General features: G+C 40.1%; 1 protein-coding gene across 1 annotated transcript; it reads right to left on the reverse strand.

Annotated features, from left to right (window-relative positions):
- Positions 1-5,282: 5,282 nt before the first annotated feature.
- On the reverse strand, positions 5,283-10,706 carry LOC145232412 (SPRY domain-containing SOCS box protein 1-like). Its single transcript, XM_080097025.1, has 4 exons — positions 10,570-10,706; positions 7,593-7,981; positions 6,637-7,226; positions 5,283-6,025 (listed from the first exon to the last, which is right to left on the reverse strand). The coding sequence occupies exons 2-4, from the start codon at positions 7,823-7,825 to the stop codon at positions 5,898-5,900; spliced, it is 951 nt and encodes a 316-aa protein (XP_079953151.1). The 5' UTR covers positions 7,826-7,981; positions 10,570-10,706; the 3' UTR covers positions 5,283-5,897.
- Positions 10,707-16,363: the final 5,657 nt, after the last annotated feature.

Here is a 16,363-nt window from a genome sequence, read left to right on the forward strand (position 1 = left end):
TGGGAGTAACAGGCTGAAAAGCCATGTCTCGCCAAAGCATAAACCACAAAAGAACTGGTTTTAATCGCAGGAAGAAATCGTAATTTTGATAAGTAAGCTGCAGACAGTTCACACTGTTTCGACCTATAAGGTTTCATCAGTGCAGCTGGTAACGAGAGATTGGCCGTATTTGCTACTGTAGCCATTCAACGGCACTCCAATATGTTGGGAGTAACAGGGTAAAAACCCATGCCTCACCTATTCTGTTCGATGCCACAACTGGGCATACACCACAGAGGAAACTGGCTAGAATTGGATTTTGTTTTAATGAAATTGAAGTCTTGATACAAAGGTTATTCTGATTGGTCGTCCTTTCCACCACGTGTCGTGACGTAGGTCCGATTTGAATTGTGAGGTAAAAAATTTAAAAAATCCTAAAAATCGTCGGTTACACCTACAATCTGCGGACAAGCCTATAATGATAGCTGAAGGTGCCAGCACTTTTATGCTGATTAATACCCACCTATGTGCGCACAAGCAAGGTTAATTTGCTATATTTGTGTTCAGTAAAAGCGACTTTAACTAAGGCCACGGGAGTGTCTTGAATTTTAACAGAGATCATAGTTTATAAATATCTCCAAAGCCCATGCTTAGAATTTAACGTTTTTTTAATTATTTATGTATGCTGTACGTCACATTTAAATCCAGTTAGATAAATAATGTAATAAAAAACAGCGTTTTTAGTTTATTACGTTATTGATTTAATTAATACTAGTTTAGTTTGTGTAACAAATCACAACAAATTTGGGATAGTAATATAAAGTTAGGCCGCTTTAAATTTTACACTCTTTAATATTCTCTACTTTAGCAAAAGCTTGTCCAAAAAATGATTAAAAAAACAACAATTGTGGTCATTACGATTAACAAATGAGTATTTTTTGTCAACTGTGCGCAGATGACATATGAACTGACGGGTTACCAGACCATTTTGACACATTTAATTATGTCCTCGGGACGTGTTCTTTCGTCGCACGTACAACGCTTTTGTATAATCACATTTCTGACGAAATCCGTCCATCCGAGGGCATTGTGACGTCAGTGATCTACGTCAAATTTGCCGAAATTCGCGAAATCACCATAATTCAGACCAACTGACTGCTTAAATGAGCTCACAATACGTTGTGTCTCACTGATTGTCACATCATAATGGGTATTGTGACTGTTCTGCACGTTAATGTAAAGCGTGACTAAAACGTTTTGGACTTTATGAGTTTCAGTACTAAGGGCTAAATCTACCAGCATCGTTTTTGGTTCGTCTTAAACATCAACGTTTACAAACAATAACCGATGGCACACAGAGATAATAAGGAATTAAGATCAATTTTAAGATACACCCGTCACCATACTAACGTAAAAGATACGTCCCTATCTGGTCACAGCTGATTTTCGTCTTATCAACCTTTATGACGCAATTTGAATGATTGACGTTTTATCTGTTTGGTGTGATATCAAACGATAGCAATAAAAGACGTTTCCGATATTTTCGATGACCAAAAAATGCCAGTTCAAATATGATTTTTACAGATTGAACTATTTGAGGTCAATGAGTTCGCCGTACTAGTTTTAAGTTTGTGCCAAAAAAACATAATATCGACATAATTTTCTGGCATAGGGTGAAACATTTTGTAAATTTACCAAAAACCGTTTTAAAAGTCAGTTGAGTTCAATCCAAGACATAACCCACAGCACTAAATGGCAACTTTTGAAAAACGTAATGATTGAATCAAGTAGTGAATGCAATTACAACTTATTACCCATAATTTCATAAGCCGCTACGGTTTGGGAAACCTACAAATTTAATACATTTCCAAACACAAACAAAGGTAAAAAATGAGAGCAAAAATATCATAACATATTGTAATTTGAATACCTGTGAAAACATGGCGCTAATCTATAGGAACCATTTTTTGTTTTTTGACGAAATTTTCACTTGAAACCTGACCCGATACTCTATTAGCTGACAGACTACCACATCCGCGCGCGCTAGTCACGACGCGGCGGTTACTGAGACGTTCTTCTGTGACGTATGCCGTCTATTACGTCACGTGGTAATCGGTTTTCGACACGAAGTCGTTAGTTTTGTCTTTCACATGTCGGAACCAAATTTGGTTCAAACCGACCAGGCACACTGGACGACCTAGTCATGAAAACACTGTTAATGTGTCGGATTGATGCGTTGTATGTAAAGCAGTGGTTCTCAAACTCTGTTTTCGGGGCCGCATGCGGCTCCTAAGCACTTATTTTGCAGCTCGCACTAGACCTCAGAAAAACACCAAACAATGCTATTTTAGCTTTCAAAGTCATAATCTTTAGTGATTTTCTTAAGGTTTCCTTTTTTGCGGCTCCCTACACACTTAAAAAATACCATTTGGCCCCGACAATAAAAAAGTTTGAGAACCACTGATGTAAAGCAAGCGGTTGGCTGTTTAGGGTTAAAGCGTGTAAAGTTTTGTATTTACAATAAGTTCATTTGAAAACAAAACACCGCCTGAAACGCTGATGTTAATTTGATTTTATAGTAGCGCCTGCGGTTCAAAACTAACCATAATTTTTTTCGTTCATGTCAACACCAAGCAAACAATTTACGCAACAAAAATTTTATCGGTTATACTTTGTCAGTTTTTGTGACTGGTTTTATGTTTTAGCAAAAAAATAACCCGATCTTGGATGAAAAACAAACACGATTTAAATAAGCTAAATTTTGTCAATTTTCGAAGAATTTGATTTAATTTTTGGCATTTAACGGCACTTTAAGCCACTAACATGCGACCATACAGCAAAGCCTGTACATTTACAACAGTAAATATAGGTTCTGATCACACCAAAGAATACAATTAAAAACCTCTACATGGTCAAATGCATTAGGCTTGCCGCTTGCCTAATCAAGAATCGGTTCAAGATGGTTTCAGATTATAATCGCTCTCACATCACTAGCCGACGGTAATCTAACCTTACGTCCGGTCACAACGCAAGATTAGACGTTGTCGAAGCTAAATCAGCGAGTGCTCGTTTCACCGCTGATTTCTCGTATTGTGTCAGCGATGCCCAGCCCAGCACTTATCTTAAAGTGGCTTTTTGTTTTTGCTTTACCTGACGTAGCTTATGGCGGGGTCATATCCGGTGGGCTTTCTCGTGTAGCCGGAAACTAAAGAGTTCGTCGTGATTAACCACTTGCTTTCGCATGAAAAAGAACACTGTTTTGACCTCGTAGATCAGTGGTTCTCAACCGCAGAAAAATTATTTTAAAACTGGGGGAGGGAGGGGAGGAATTTATTTCAATTTTTGCATGTGGTTTGTAAATAGACACTTTAAGCTCTGCGAATATAACCTGTGAAGTTGATAAAAGACTCAATTTTAAATGATCTTTACATGGTACTATGTAGTCTATTGGAGAGGAATAAAAATGTTTGGAATTATAAGGTATAGGAATTCGTCGATAAAGGTTGGGAACCACTGCCCTATATATTAACTTGGACCACAAATGCAGAACAAGGGGTGAAAAAGGTTTGCATACAGCATATTATGCATATATATTTAGCAGGGAGTCGAACCGCTTGTCATATGGGTTCAGGTTCGGTTCGGGTTCACTTGGTTTTGTTTTTAAGGGTTCGGGTTCGGTTCAGGTTTTTAAAAATGTATATTTTCGGGTTCGGGTTTTGTTCCGGTTTGGGCAAATTAATTTTATCAAATTTTTATTTGTTTCAATTTAATTCTACCCATTATCCACCTGGCCTTATAAAACTCCAGAAGAATTTTGATAGTGCACTGTTATTTTTGACACCCCCTATAAGTGTTATCTCGCGTGCGCTGTTTTGAAAAAAAAACAAAAAATGAAACAGACTGCATTTTTTACTGGTTCAGTTCCGGTTCGGGTCCAACGCCAAACAAAATATGGGGTTCAACTCCGGTTCGGGTTTTTGGAAAGCCGTAATTAGCGGTTCGGGTTCGGTTCGGGTTTAATGAAATTAACCGCTCAAACCGGTTCGCGGGTTCGGGTTCAGTTCCGGTTCGACTCCCTGATATTTAGTACAGATATATTTTACGCTCTGGACCTCACCTAACATGGATTACGACTGTCTGTTCTCCTATTTGGTGATAAGCATTTGTTCTCTCCAAAAAGTCTATTCTATTTTTGTAAACCAAGCTGTTTGTTGGCAAGGACCCTTTGCGGGGTAGATCTGTCAACCAGCCGGTAACATGCTGCTGGCAGTGACCTGTTTAGTATTTACGTGCTGGCCTCGAAGTGCAAAAGACACAAAGGTTCAAAAAACCCCGTTGTCACTTCGTCATTAGTGCAAATATTTAGACATGATTGAAACCAGATCCAAATCTAAAGTCACAATTGAGATTAGCAGTCAATTATTTGTCACACTGGCCCATTGTGTCGTGTGAATTGCTTGCTAACAGGATTATGCGGCTTTTTATGCAACGCGGTTCATTCGCGAATAACAAACAAGTGAAGACCAAACGTTGTAGTTCACCAGCCACTGCTGGGCACAGCGTAAACAACAAAATAAATCCCTGAAGCAACGTTCCTTCGCCGACCTTTCTGGGCCAAAGCACTGCTACAGGCGTGCTGAGAAACTGTAGTTTGTTTTGGTCTTTGCTTTCCCTGAAAGACACCACAATTACGCAGGTTTTTGCACACTAACGCTTAAGGCGAGATGGAATACCAGAGATATTTTATGTAATACTTCCGTTTTTCTTGTCAGTGGAGGATTCTTTGGATTGCGAGTCTACTGTGACCGTCACTTGCTGCCAAACATGTTTTGGTTAGCTTCTACGTGGGCTGTGCTCAGTGATTTTCATACGCGCTTGTCTGACCAATAAACACAAAAATCACATTTCTGTAAATTTTTTAAACCTCGTAACAAAATTTAACTGATATTTTGTGCAGTTCCTATATGTGTTATGGCTGGCTTGCGACTTGCCGACATTGTTTTTCACGCAAAGATGTCAGGTCTCTTAAAAACAATAATCGCAGTTCCTACAACTGTTTTAAACCACGCAGAAAAATTTAATATATCGCACATATCCAACGTGTGTTACAAATGGTTTTACAACAATCAGCTATAATCTTAACTTTTCACAGCTGCGTTTAAACAGAAGTCGACTCAGCACTTTTAAGGTGTTGAAAGTTGGCTTTTTGTTATCAATTCTTTAACGCCGCCCTAGGAACACCAGATAACACTAGACTCCTTACAAAACAGCTGGCTGTACTGGACACAAACAAGGCTTTGAGCTTTCCTTTAGTTGGGCACTTTATTAAGTGTGGAGAGAATAAAATAAAAAACAAAAATTGCCGAAGTTAAAAACATTTTTTCGAGAACACGTAGCAAGGCAAAAAGAAAAACTGTAACGTTAGAAAAATAATAATAATAACGACAGCATAGGAGCAAAAACATGGTGCGAAAGCTAATTGGGTACAGTCGCACAGTTTTCTGACATATAAAGTGAGAAGTATAAGTGTAAATTGGGAACGTGTTTTCGCTCTGCTAAGAATCGTGCAGGAAATAAAATGTGGCGTTAGATGCTAACGAGGGCATGCACGGTTATAATCATTCAAGCATTAAAAACTTCCGCTAAAAATCTTCGTTTAGTCGTATGTGAAATAATTCTGTTCAGATTTAAAATGTCTTCTTACCCATACCGTTTTACAATATTCAGTTGAAGCGGAGACATTATCTTTTGCGATATTGCACATTGGTTACTAAGAAGGGCCGAGAAATAAAGAGGACAAAAAGGAAACAACGGTAACAACGTGTAGAGAAACAGTTTTGTGGGACCTTTGCGAAATAATGCTAAGCACCGTGTATAGAGGCTCGCGAGAAGGTTTACAACAAAACGCAGTGATTAAATCACCGGTAGAGGACGTATTCCTTCAATAGATGGGGCAGTGGCAACTCACTGACTTCATGTAAGTGTTTTTGTCCCACAGACATACGGATTCTTCGACGGCACAGTTCTGCTAGTGGTAGAGGTGCAGCTGTAAAGAGAACAGATCATTAATTATGTGGTAAAGTGGTGGGCTAGACACCGGTGCAATTAGCTGTCTCGAACAGTTCCTTCTAAAAAGGTGTTTACCAACAATTAACAACGTCAGTGGATTAAGAGTAAACCGGGTTCGCATAAACGCGCCGGTGAATGCCACGTTTTTTGAATGTCTAGTTATTTTCTCAGACAAGCAATTACAAATAATCGCCAGCCCTAAATACCATAAAGCGCATTCACTGTGCCCAAGCCTACAAATTAGGTTAGGCACCACAGCGCACAAGGGTTTTGCCTGGTAAACATCTTATGAATGACTGCACGTCTACTATTTACGGAGCAAAGTAGCACGAAAAACAGTTTTTCAGCTCAAGAGACCATGACGTGTGCCGTCATAACGGCTGTGTTACATAACAAACAGGTCGGATTGGTAAATACTAAAAGTTGAACTTTAGGAACAGACATCGTCCAATTTACGTTAAAGCCAGATTATTATGCCTTGCTCTTATCTTAATGTGTCATCGTTGCTTCGGGCTACAACTAAGCCTAAGTGCCATGTTTGCCGACTAGAGGTTTAGCTCAAATAAATAAACCAAATGTTAAACTTACGATCGAGGCCGTTGATGTATCGAATGCCAACTTCGCAATGCCCCCAAACACAGCTAATCACCGGGTATAGAGTCTTCCCTTTAAGTCCACGGAAAGCTACTCCAAGGTACTGTTTGTCAGCAACGAAGCTTAACGTGCCTTCGTCCATGTCGAGTACAACAAGTACTTTCTCGGGCACAACGAAGTTTTCGTCGGACTCCAGGAAAGCGGGATAGGTTTTCTTTTCGTTCCGGTGGACTTTACCGCCGTGGAAAAGCTTGTTCCTGCCGAGGTCCCAACCCCAGGACTCGTTGTTTTGTCCCACAAGTGAACGGTAACCCATACAAGTGAGAGGGGCATCACCAGTGCACACGCCAACCATCGCGTGGGTTCCACGTTGCCTCGTGTTCCATGTTACTTCCCAGCAATGTAGTCCTCTGGTGTAACCGACCTTTCCGCGCGCCCCGTCTGTGGATTGGGCCACGGGATGTCTGTGCATGATTAGATCACCTTCTTTCACGAACACGTTGATGCTCTTATCTTCTGAATTCCAGCCATGTTGCTTCTGTATTTCGGGGCCGACCGCTGGCATATCGAGTAGCACGTCCAATCTGTACAGGCAATATAAATAGTTCAGTAACGCGAAAGGCTATTTACACTCTGCTATGAAATGCTGTTGTTTGCACAAACACAAACCACAAACTATAAACACTTGTACCAGCTAATAGCATGATTTTACTGGATTATAAAGTGAAGAATTTCTTTACAAGTTAAAACCCCAAGGTTTAACACATTAATACATGAACTTTCATAAGGTTTTGTGCATGTAAAACATTTCACATACACTTCCGTTTTAGCACCATGTGAAAATAGAACTTCTATTTGCTTACAACGTGTTTACAAGGCATTTAAACTTCACTTTAAACTGATCATTTAGCACATACCCTTTACAGAAAACAGTATACTGCAGTACTAACCTGTGCGGACATTCTGATTGCATTCCCGATGCCGAATATCTGTTCGAATGGCCATGATTAGTATTCCTTCTATGGTGACCGTCGCGGTTACTGTGTCTTCGGCTGCGTTTTGGTGGCGATGTAACGTCTCTTGAGCCGTTGCGGTTTCCTACCGAAGCATGTCTCAGTGCTGTACGGGCTATCAGAGGCTCGATGAACGGCAAACGCCTGTCGCTGGATGTTTTCTGACCCATTATTTCACTTCTGTGTAACTTTTAACTCCTCTCAACACGTTGTCGTCTTTATAATCTCTTGCCGATGTCGCTTTGGTTTCTCTACTGTAGTGCTGGTGCTTTTGAACTGCTTGGTTTGGCAGCGTCGACGTGGAGTATAAATACCGACGTGCTCTGCTGAAAAAAGAAAAAAAGCTGTGACGTAGGACGACGTCAGCACGCCAAGCAAAAGAGAGAGAGAGAGAGGCGGGCAAACGCGCGTGATCTGAAACGCAGTAAACAGGAACGAAACTGCATGAGAAGGGCTCGCCCAAGCCTTTTATCGGATGTCCAGTTTAAGACGTTTATCGCGGCTTTGGGGTGCAAATAGGATTGTTGTGGTTTGACCGAACAAACGTTCAATCGTCTGGCTTTGGATTTTCTCCCTACAATCAGGCAGCGTTGGTGCGAAAAAAAGAACGCGTTCTCAGCATGAAACGCCGCTGGCAATGCAAAATTGCTAATCCCTCCATCACAGAACAACCGCCGTTGTGCGAAAGGTTGACTTCCAAAAAGCGATTATCATTTTCGTTGTTACCCGGGGTCTTTGCTAGAAGATTGTCGCCTTGAGTCAATTTAGGATTCTTACAATAAAGTTACCAGCAATTAGATCCGCATTGTTGACTGGAAAACGCAGCGCATAGGGCGAAAACATGACAGCTGTCGGTTCAAACTGGCCCAAAGGTACCAAGACACCACATCAGCCATATGTTACTGTTCAAGAATTCACTCTATATTAGATTATTGGTATCCTGTTCTGTAAAAAGATTTAAACTGTCTAGCTTTTTTAAACTAACATTTAAACTATTTCTTGTTTGAGCAAAGAAATAAGTCAAACAAACAATTTTAGAAGAGATGTTTCTTAGAAAAGGCCTTTCAGGCAAAACAGTTTAATTCCTTTAAGGGTTATGAAAGGGCATTAAGAGAATTGGGTACCTGGTAATCATGATAATAACCACTGTGTTTTGCCTTTAGGATTAAAATTCGTTGCGACGTTACACCTAACAGTCGCTTCCTGATAAGTCTGGCTAGACGGCAGGAACACACCGGGCATAGTTTAAGCGGTCTTCAATGTTTAACCACACTTTTAGTCACAAGCAAACCGGAAACGACAGTTGAGTGAATTTGTCGCTACGGCGCTCCCGGATTCCATTCTGACGTAACAGGGCAAAAAAACAAAAGTGGGTCAGCCTTCGCCAACAAACCCACGAACGAAACGGTAAGGCAGGTTAACCGCGGATAAGAGAAAGGGGAACGGAGTAGCAACAGGCTGTTTAACCCACCTAGGTTTGTTAAAAAAGCGAACGTTCTCGCGACGCCGCGGTAAACAAATCCGATTTTGAATACGAAACCGAGTCGTCTTGCTAAAACAATTCGCGGGCAGTGTCAAAAGCCAGGCGCCGCATGACGTAGACACAACGGCACGTTGTGACGTCATAGGCACAATTTGCCAGGTGGTAAATGGGGGAAATGTGTATTTTACTAGTCGTGCCCCTATAAAGGCTGAAATCTGTTGAAAAGTGATGCCAGTATAGGACTGGTATTTTCTGGTAACTCTACTGGTTGTCATTAAAATTGGTTTTATTAACGTATGAATAACACAAAGTTTCGCTAAACGTTATACCACAGCGCCTAATGCTGAACAATACACACTTTTATTTCAAAGCGGTTTAAAGTGGACAACTAGAACACGTAAACGTTTTGCCAACAAATCGATAGCTTCGTGGTCGCTTGCGATTTAAGCGACAAAATGAAATTAATTCTATAGGTCCTTGTTTGGCGTGCCATCCGACAAATATGGAAACGTAGCAAATAAAGCCAAAGATGAAAATGCCCGCAATCACTTCCGCCTTTTGTTTTTAGACTAGGCGTTTCAGCAGTGTATTACAGCGACCAGTTTTGTTTCTACAAAGTGTAAAAAGTGAAATAATTTCGTCTACGTTTTTGTTGTTGAACTTAAAACTGGCATCACGAATTTTACATGAAAAATTAGTTCAAAATGTTATTTTTAACCATACAAATCTTAAAGCCTTAATGGAAAGTGTCCAACGTGACAGAAATGATGAAAATACGTTAAAATTTCCAGTTATAAGGGTCAATTTAGTTGAAATTTAACTTCAGAAGCCTATTGCAACACACAGTACACTTAAATTTTTTGAAAACTTTTCCACAGTGATGTTACGACCCTAGCACGTGCATAGTTGCTAGCCCAGATTAAAATCCCCTCTGGTACTTACGTTTTAACACCGCACAGGGGTAAACAAAGCAAAGTTCAGGCAAAAGAGCTAGGCTATACGCTCTTAGCGTGTATTGTTCATCGCTATTCGTGAATGGAAGGCTAGTGGAAAATTTCCGCGGCAGACCCAGACTGCGCTGGGTGTAGAGCGGAATGACAGGCCTCTCTCTAGTCAAATATTAACTACCAACACGCGGAATTGCTGGTAATAACAACAAATCAACATGTTGCATAGTTGTTTGTGTCCGTGCTTGGTAATTTTTATGATGTTTTGCCAAAAAACTGGTTGTTTTGGCACTAAACAACACAACACGTTGCTGAATTCATGAATTTCACCCAACTGTTGGGTAGTACCCTTCGGTTTCAATCAAGTTTCGTATATAAGCAGAGCCAGTTAAGTTTTTCAGCACATGGTTTCACTTTTTTGACCTTATATTAAGTTAAGCCTAGACTTCGAAAATGGCAAAAAACAAACACTGCATGAACTTACCTTTAACTTTGCGACCACGTGCTTTTCAGGTGACTTGAAGGTGAAGGTCAAAGCTTTCGAGCAGCTAAATGTGAAACCTTAAAGCACTGAAAACGACACGTCTCTTCTAGAGTAAAAAACGGTATGGTGGCAACGTTAGCCAGACACCCGGTTTAAGCGGCAAAGAAATTTTCCATTACGTCACGTTGCATGCCGTGATGAATCCGCGCTGTCGAGGGAGCAACAAATTGCAAAAAGAAACAAGGAGGAGCGCTCCGCGCCTATCGATTGATGCCCGCCGCGTAGTAAGAAACTATACGACGGCTCAAAATTGTATCTGGAAATGGTTTTGGGCAAACAAATGTCAATATTAGATCTATTTCGTAACTGGTAGCGACTACAATTTTGCGATTTTACTCCTTTTTACAAATATATGTGTTGGTGAAAGCCCTGTTGAAAGACTGAATCTAAACAACTTTTTGCAATGCCCAGACGAGTGATTTTCTTGTTTGCACATCTATCACAATGTCCTTCTGATCATATTTACTGTTATTCAAATTTCATAAAGTTCATATTCTATTAGATTGCTTATGCATAGTAAAAATTAACATGCATATCAGACACTAATTAAGCCACAGCAGTCAGTGTGCTGTATGCAAAGATGTGCTTCAAATTTTGTACGCCCTGTGTGTATTTTGACCAGCACGTTTGCAGGAGAGCTTGATTGCTGGACACCGGTTTGCTTAGGGCCCGAAGTATCGGAATGTTGCTTATCAAGGACTTGCACACGAAAGATTAATTCAATTAAGCCTGTAACCTCCTAAACGTTGCAATCACACTCTTTCCAGTTGTGCCATAAGTAGGAATGCTGTAGGCTGTCTTTGCAGGCAATAAAACAAGATTCCATTAAAAGGGGCGTTACCGACAGTCTGTTGATCTTTGAAGGGATCCTAGCGAGTCAACAAGTTGTGGTCACGTAGCATGGATTTGCACGCTGTTTATTTTCCCGTCGATTGCCGAGTTTGCTAAAATGCCAGTGATTGAAGTTTCAAAGTAATGCTGCAATCATTTTTTTAGGTAGGCTACGTATTTAGTTGTTTGGCAATGCATTTTCAGATCAAGAAATTTATTTTCTTGGAGGAATATGCATTTTTTAATTACGCAAATAAAGTTAAAATGAATTTCTCACAGAAATAGCACATTACTTTAATGCAATGAAAGTGTTGATTGTTACTTTTTTTCATGCATTTTTTGCACCTAAACGTAGGCGGTCAGCCTATTGTTGCAATTTATATTTTAACTTTTTCACTACACATATACTGTACTTGTTGTACGTATGTGTATCCAAACATCAGCTACCTGAACTACACAGCAAACCCTGCTGATCGGGCTAATGGTAAATGTATGTTTGTGTTATCTTGGTTCGATGTACGACCTTTCGTTTGGCCAGAACTTAGACGCACGTGACAAGCGACCTGTTGAAAACGCTTCCTTCCATGCCCGACAGCAAATTTGGATATCCATGCCTTTTCCGGGAAGTGCAGTTTGATAACTGAACGTGTTTGCCAAGTTGACCGGTCGCCAATAATGTTGGAATTTGTTCCTGGAACTTAATGAATACCAGGCGTTTCATTACGACTTAAAGTGCTTCTATTTTTGTTTCTTTTTTAGGCTTACATTAATCACGAACTTACCAGGTGCTATGCTATATTTGTTTGCCCATAACAGACCTGAACAAACCTTAATTAAGGTTAACAAACAAAAGCATCTTTTTCTGAGTTAACGATAAATGAGCCTTCAAATTTTAGTTCCCATTTTCGTGATAAATTGCTAACATCAATCTGATGCGAGTTATCAAATAATGGTTTCGAACATGAAAATCCCAAATGCAGGCAAAAATCTTCAGTGATAAAGTTTTAGGTCTAAAAATAACCTATCTTAATGTTTTTTTTGTACCTACAATTTGTTTGCTATCAGACGACATGCAACGATTTGGGTTTTTCCCCCATCAACAACCTTGCGCAGGAAACGACCCAACGTCATATCACTCGCTCACAAGAACAATGCCACTTGACCAGGTTGTGGAAATTCCTGTACAGCAAATTCTTTGAAACCCAGGATCGTTGACAACAAGTAACCTTGACTCATGATGTAACTTGTACGACTTAACAAGACAGCAAATATAGGCAGCGGTGGGATCCAAATTTGTTGTCAGCCGGTTCTATCACAAAAGTCATATTTTTCAGCAGGTTCTGTTACAAAAAGTCGATTGACAGTAACCAGTAATGCTAACCGGTTCGCTGATCTCATAAAGTTTCGGGAAATGGTTCTATAGAACCGGTGCGAACTGGCTGGATCCCACCACTGGATGTAACGCGTAGGATTTAACACGCCTTGCAATAGGTATTGATTGCAGATTGTAATGAAATAAATTGCGTCGTTATTTGCGTAGAATTGTTTCGTTGCATAACACCTGATTAAAAATGTACATCTTTGTGCGGTTAATTGCGTGGACGTCAAACCGTACGTTCCAACGTATTGGTTGCATCGGTTGCGTAAGTGTGGGTTTATTGTTTGAACCGTTGTGGGATGTAACTTATTTTCGAAGCCGCAATTAACGCAAACGACGGCCCACAAAACGCGCAAGGAATAAACCTCAAGTCTAGAAGAATGCGACCAGGTATTTGCACACGCCACTAACGTGAACCAAGCACCTTAATTTCATTAACCGTTGTCGCTATTGTGACGACCTTAACGAGCAGATACCCGAGCCTTTACATCATGCAAACTTGTACTATAACCAGGGCTGTTAGCCAGGCTGTAATCATTTCCAAGATTTGTTCTTACCAACTTACTTAAAATATTATTGTCCTTAAATTTGTTTCTAAAAGCAAGGTTCGTTGGTTTTATTTTGTTGTAAAGATTTAGCATTCTAATTAGTATGAGTAGACTGTTATCATATTTTCTCTGCGTTTGCTGAAAATCTGATGCAATAAGAGGATACCAGATTCGAATGTTGTTGTTTTAGCGTAAACTTCCTTTTTGTTAACTGCAAATGTTACCCGTCGTTAGGCTACCTTAGTTAAACTTTACAGGCTATGCAATTTTAATTGTCTAATTACATTCGTGTTTGAGTTAAAATTTGGAGGTCTATAGTCAAACGCAATTTCCTGCCCGCTTTTAAAGGAATCAGTTATTAACAACTTATTTCATTTATCTTCTACTTCAGGCACAAATAGCCGATATCTCACAAAAGAAAACGGCAAATGGATTATGTGGCTGTAAAAAATACCCAACGCACACTTGTGAAACCTGCGGGAATCAGAATATAAACCTCATCATCACTGCCAAATTCGCAAAATCATTATCCGAGCGTTAGAAACTGTGACGTTGACGGGGAATACCCGCGTATTGCATAGAAGTAATGACACGACACAGTGATGATCGTTTTCACGTATGACAGCATGCTATGTACAATATACACCATAGGTTTGTGTATATTCAAATTGTCTGCTTTGGTTATAAGTTTGTGTATAGGAAGTGTGTGCGTTTACTTACCATCAATGGTTGAATATTCAAATTGTGTGGGGGTTAATTAAGGATGTGCTGTGGATTAATGGGTAGAACAGTTTTCCGCTGTACAGCTTTTTCGGTTGGTGGGTAAAACCCTTTGATGGCCACAAGGTACTTTTTCTGCTTCAGGGATTATTGGAGTTTAGTTAAATTGAAATTATCTCAAAATAGGTATGATAATTAGGCTACCATTGGTTCTTCGATACGCAATTGTGTAAGGAAATAGCTTTATTTACACGTAGTATATTTCTTTGTTATGAAGTTGCTTGGTGACATTATTTGTTTTGTATTCTTGTGACAAGGATTGGGTGGCCACTATGTGTCGTCAGTTGGCTTCGTAGCTACCATGAAATTGTGATGACATATATTGTATGGCAGTGGTCCCCAACCTTTTGTGACAAATTCCTCCCTTCACACTTCAAAACACTTAAATTTTTCCCCAATATACTACATAGACGATGCTAAAGCATACACAGATCATTTAAAGTTGAATTTTATCAACTTCACAGGTTATATTCCCAGAGCTTAAGCGTCTATTCACAAACCACATGTAAAAATTAAAGTAAATTCCTCTCCTAAAGTTTTTAAATTCCTCCCATCAAGAGAACCACTTTTGTATGGATATGCGAGCAACAATAGCTGATACTATACGCCGGCACGCGACAGTTTACTCCACACATTTTGTCGTCATCATAAAACCTCTACAATATCCCATTACACCTCGAGGGACTGTTATGAACCTGTCTACAGCACCGGCTGTTGTTGGTATTCTTTCACCTGCTCACTACAACCGTTTCGACCGGTTACCATACGATTTTCAAGCAATTGCGCCATGGGCCTTCGCGTCTGTTGGTTCATGTGCAGCTGTTTCCATGTCGATGTTACGTATCGCTCATTCGGTTCTGAACTCGCAAACTGGGGCCACACGTGGTCAGGTTGGATGATGCTTCGTCCTGCGCAGGTTTTGCAAAATTGTTTAATGCTAAGGGTTCGGGCTTAGGTTTCTTCAAAGAAAAAAACGGGCCTGACTTTACACTCTATGTCAGTATTTTTTTGAATAAATTTAACTAGCTAAGTAGCCAATTGCTGGACCTGAACTAATGTCAAACAGCCCTAAAACACCTTGTTCAAGACCAATTGTTTATTGTGTATATGTGTGTTGTCTTGGTCTTTCCTGGTGCTTCAATGTATAGGCTTGTCAATCAAACTTTCGGGCAAAAACGGGCTTCTCAAAGGCGAATCGGGTTCGGGCTCTAATTTCAGGCCCGTTTACAATTCTGGTATAAATAACGTTTTTTTGCGAGCTCTAAATATAGTCAGCCAAAACATTTAATAGTTGACTGTCAAAGCCCGCTAGGATAGCATTGCTTGGCATGCGTAAACTGTCGCATGCCTATTCGAATCGGTGTGCAAGGATAACAACATATTGAGACCATTACAAGCCTACAATTTCAATTGCCTACAGAAACAACAGGCCGGCTGCGTTTTAGCTTGCAAAGCCAACACCTTTAAATGGATGACGTCACGTTACGTCAGTGCAGCTATGTATTGGCGGCGATAAAAGGTCTTTTGGTTTACAATTTCGTCTCCGCACGTGCGGTGCTACTTGCGTGGCGCGTCAAAGGAAGAAAACAAAAACATGCATATTGAAACACATGAACGTGCGTCTGAATGAATGAGCTTTGCATTGAACTTCGCAACACATGTACTGTTGACGCTTTGCTGACGTTGTCTGTGTTTGCTGATATACGTCATCACAACGTTTAAACTCATACGCAAACGTGCAATCTTCAGTGGCGCGTTTTTTCTAGTAGTGCACTATATGGTGTAACTCGTTTTGAAATCTAAGTTGCACAACAAACAACCTTACAATGTACCTACACATGGGGTGAATATCAAATCTTGTAAAGCCAAATACTGCTTAGATTTGTGCAACAAAGAACCCTAATTGAAATGAGTTAAACTATATAAACTACAACATTATGGAATGGTCTGTTTCTACTAGTAAATAGGCATGAGAAAATTATAGCTGGTTGGCAATAAAATGTGATCGTTATTCATTAATGGTCGACTTCAATCACGACGTGAATCGACATGAAATGTTACACAACGCGCGTTGATTTTGATTGATAGCTCGCAGTGGTTTTCTAGAAAATGAGTTTGTGGGAAAATGTTGCTTAACTCCTTTTTCCCCAGATCGCTGTCGCATAAAGCATGAGAACTAAACTCACGACGACCTCAA

Source organism: Phallusia mammillata, chromosome 6 (assembly GCF_965637545.1).
Source record: "Phallusia mammillata chromosome 6, kaPhaMamm4.hap1.1, whole genome shotgun sequence".
Taxonomy (NCBI): domain Eukaryota; kingdom Metazoa; phylum Chordata; class Ascidiacea; order Phlebobranchia; family Ascidiidae; genus Phallusia; species Phallusia mammillata.

Bases quoted from the DNA above. Each gene is read 5' to 3' on its own strand.
- LOC145232412 (XM_080097025.1), bottom strand. From the start codon at position 7,825: ATGGGTCAGAAAACATCCAGCGACAGGCGTTTGCCGTTCATCGAGCCT. The intron at 7,227-7,592 runs GTTAGTACTGCA...TTGCCTGTACAG, and splicing joins CAATCAGAATGTCCGCACAG to ATTGGACGTGCTACTCGATA. The intron at 6,026-6,636 runs GTAAGTTTAACA...TTCTCTTTACAG, and splicing joins ATACATCAACGGCCTCGATC to CTGCACCTCTACCACTAGCA.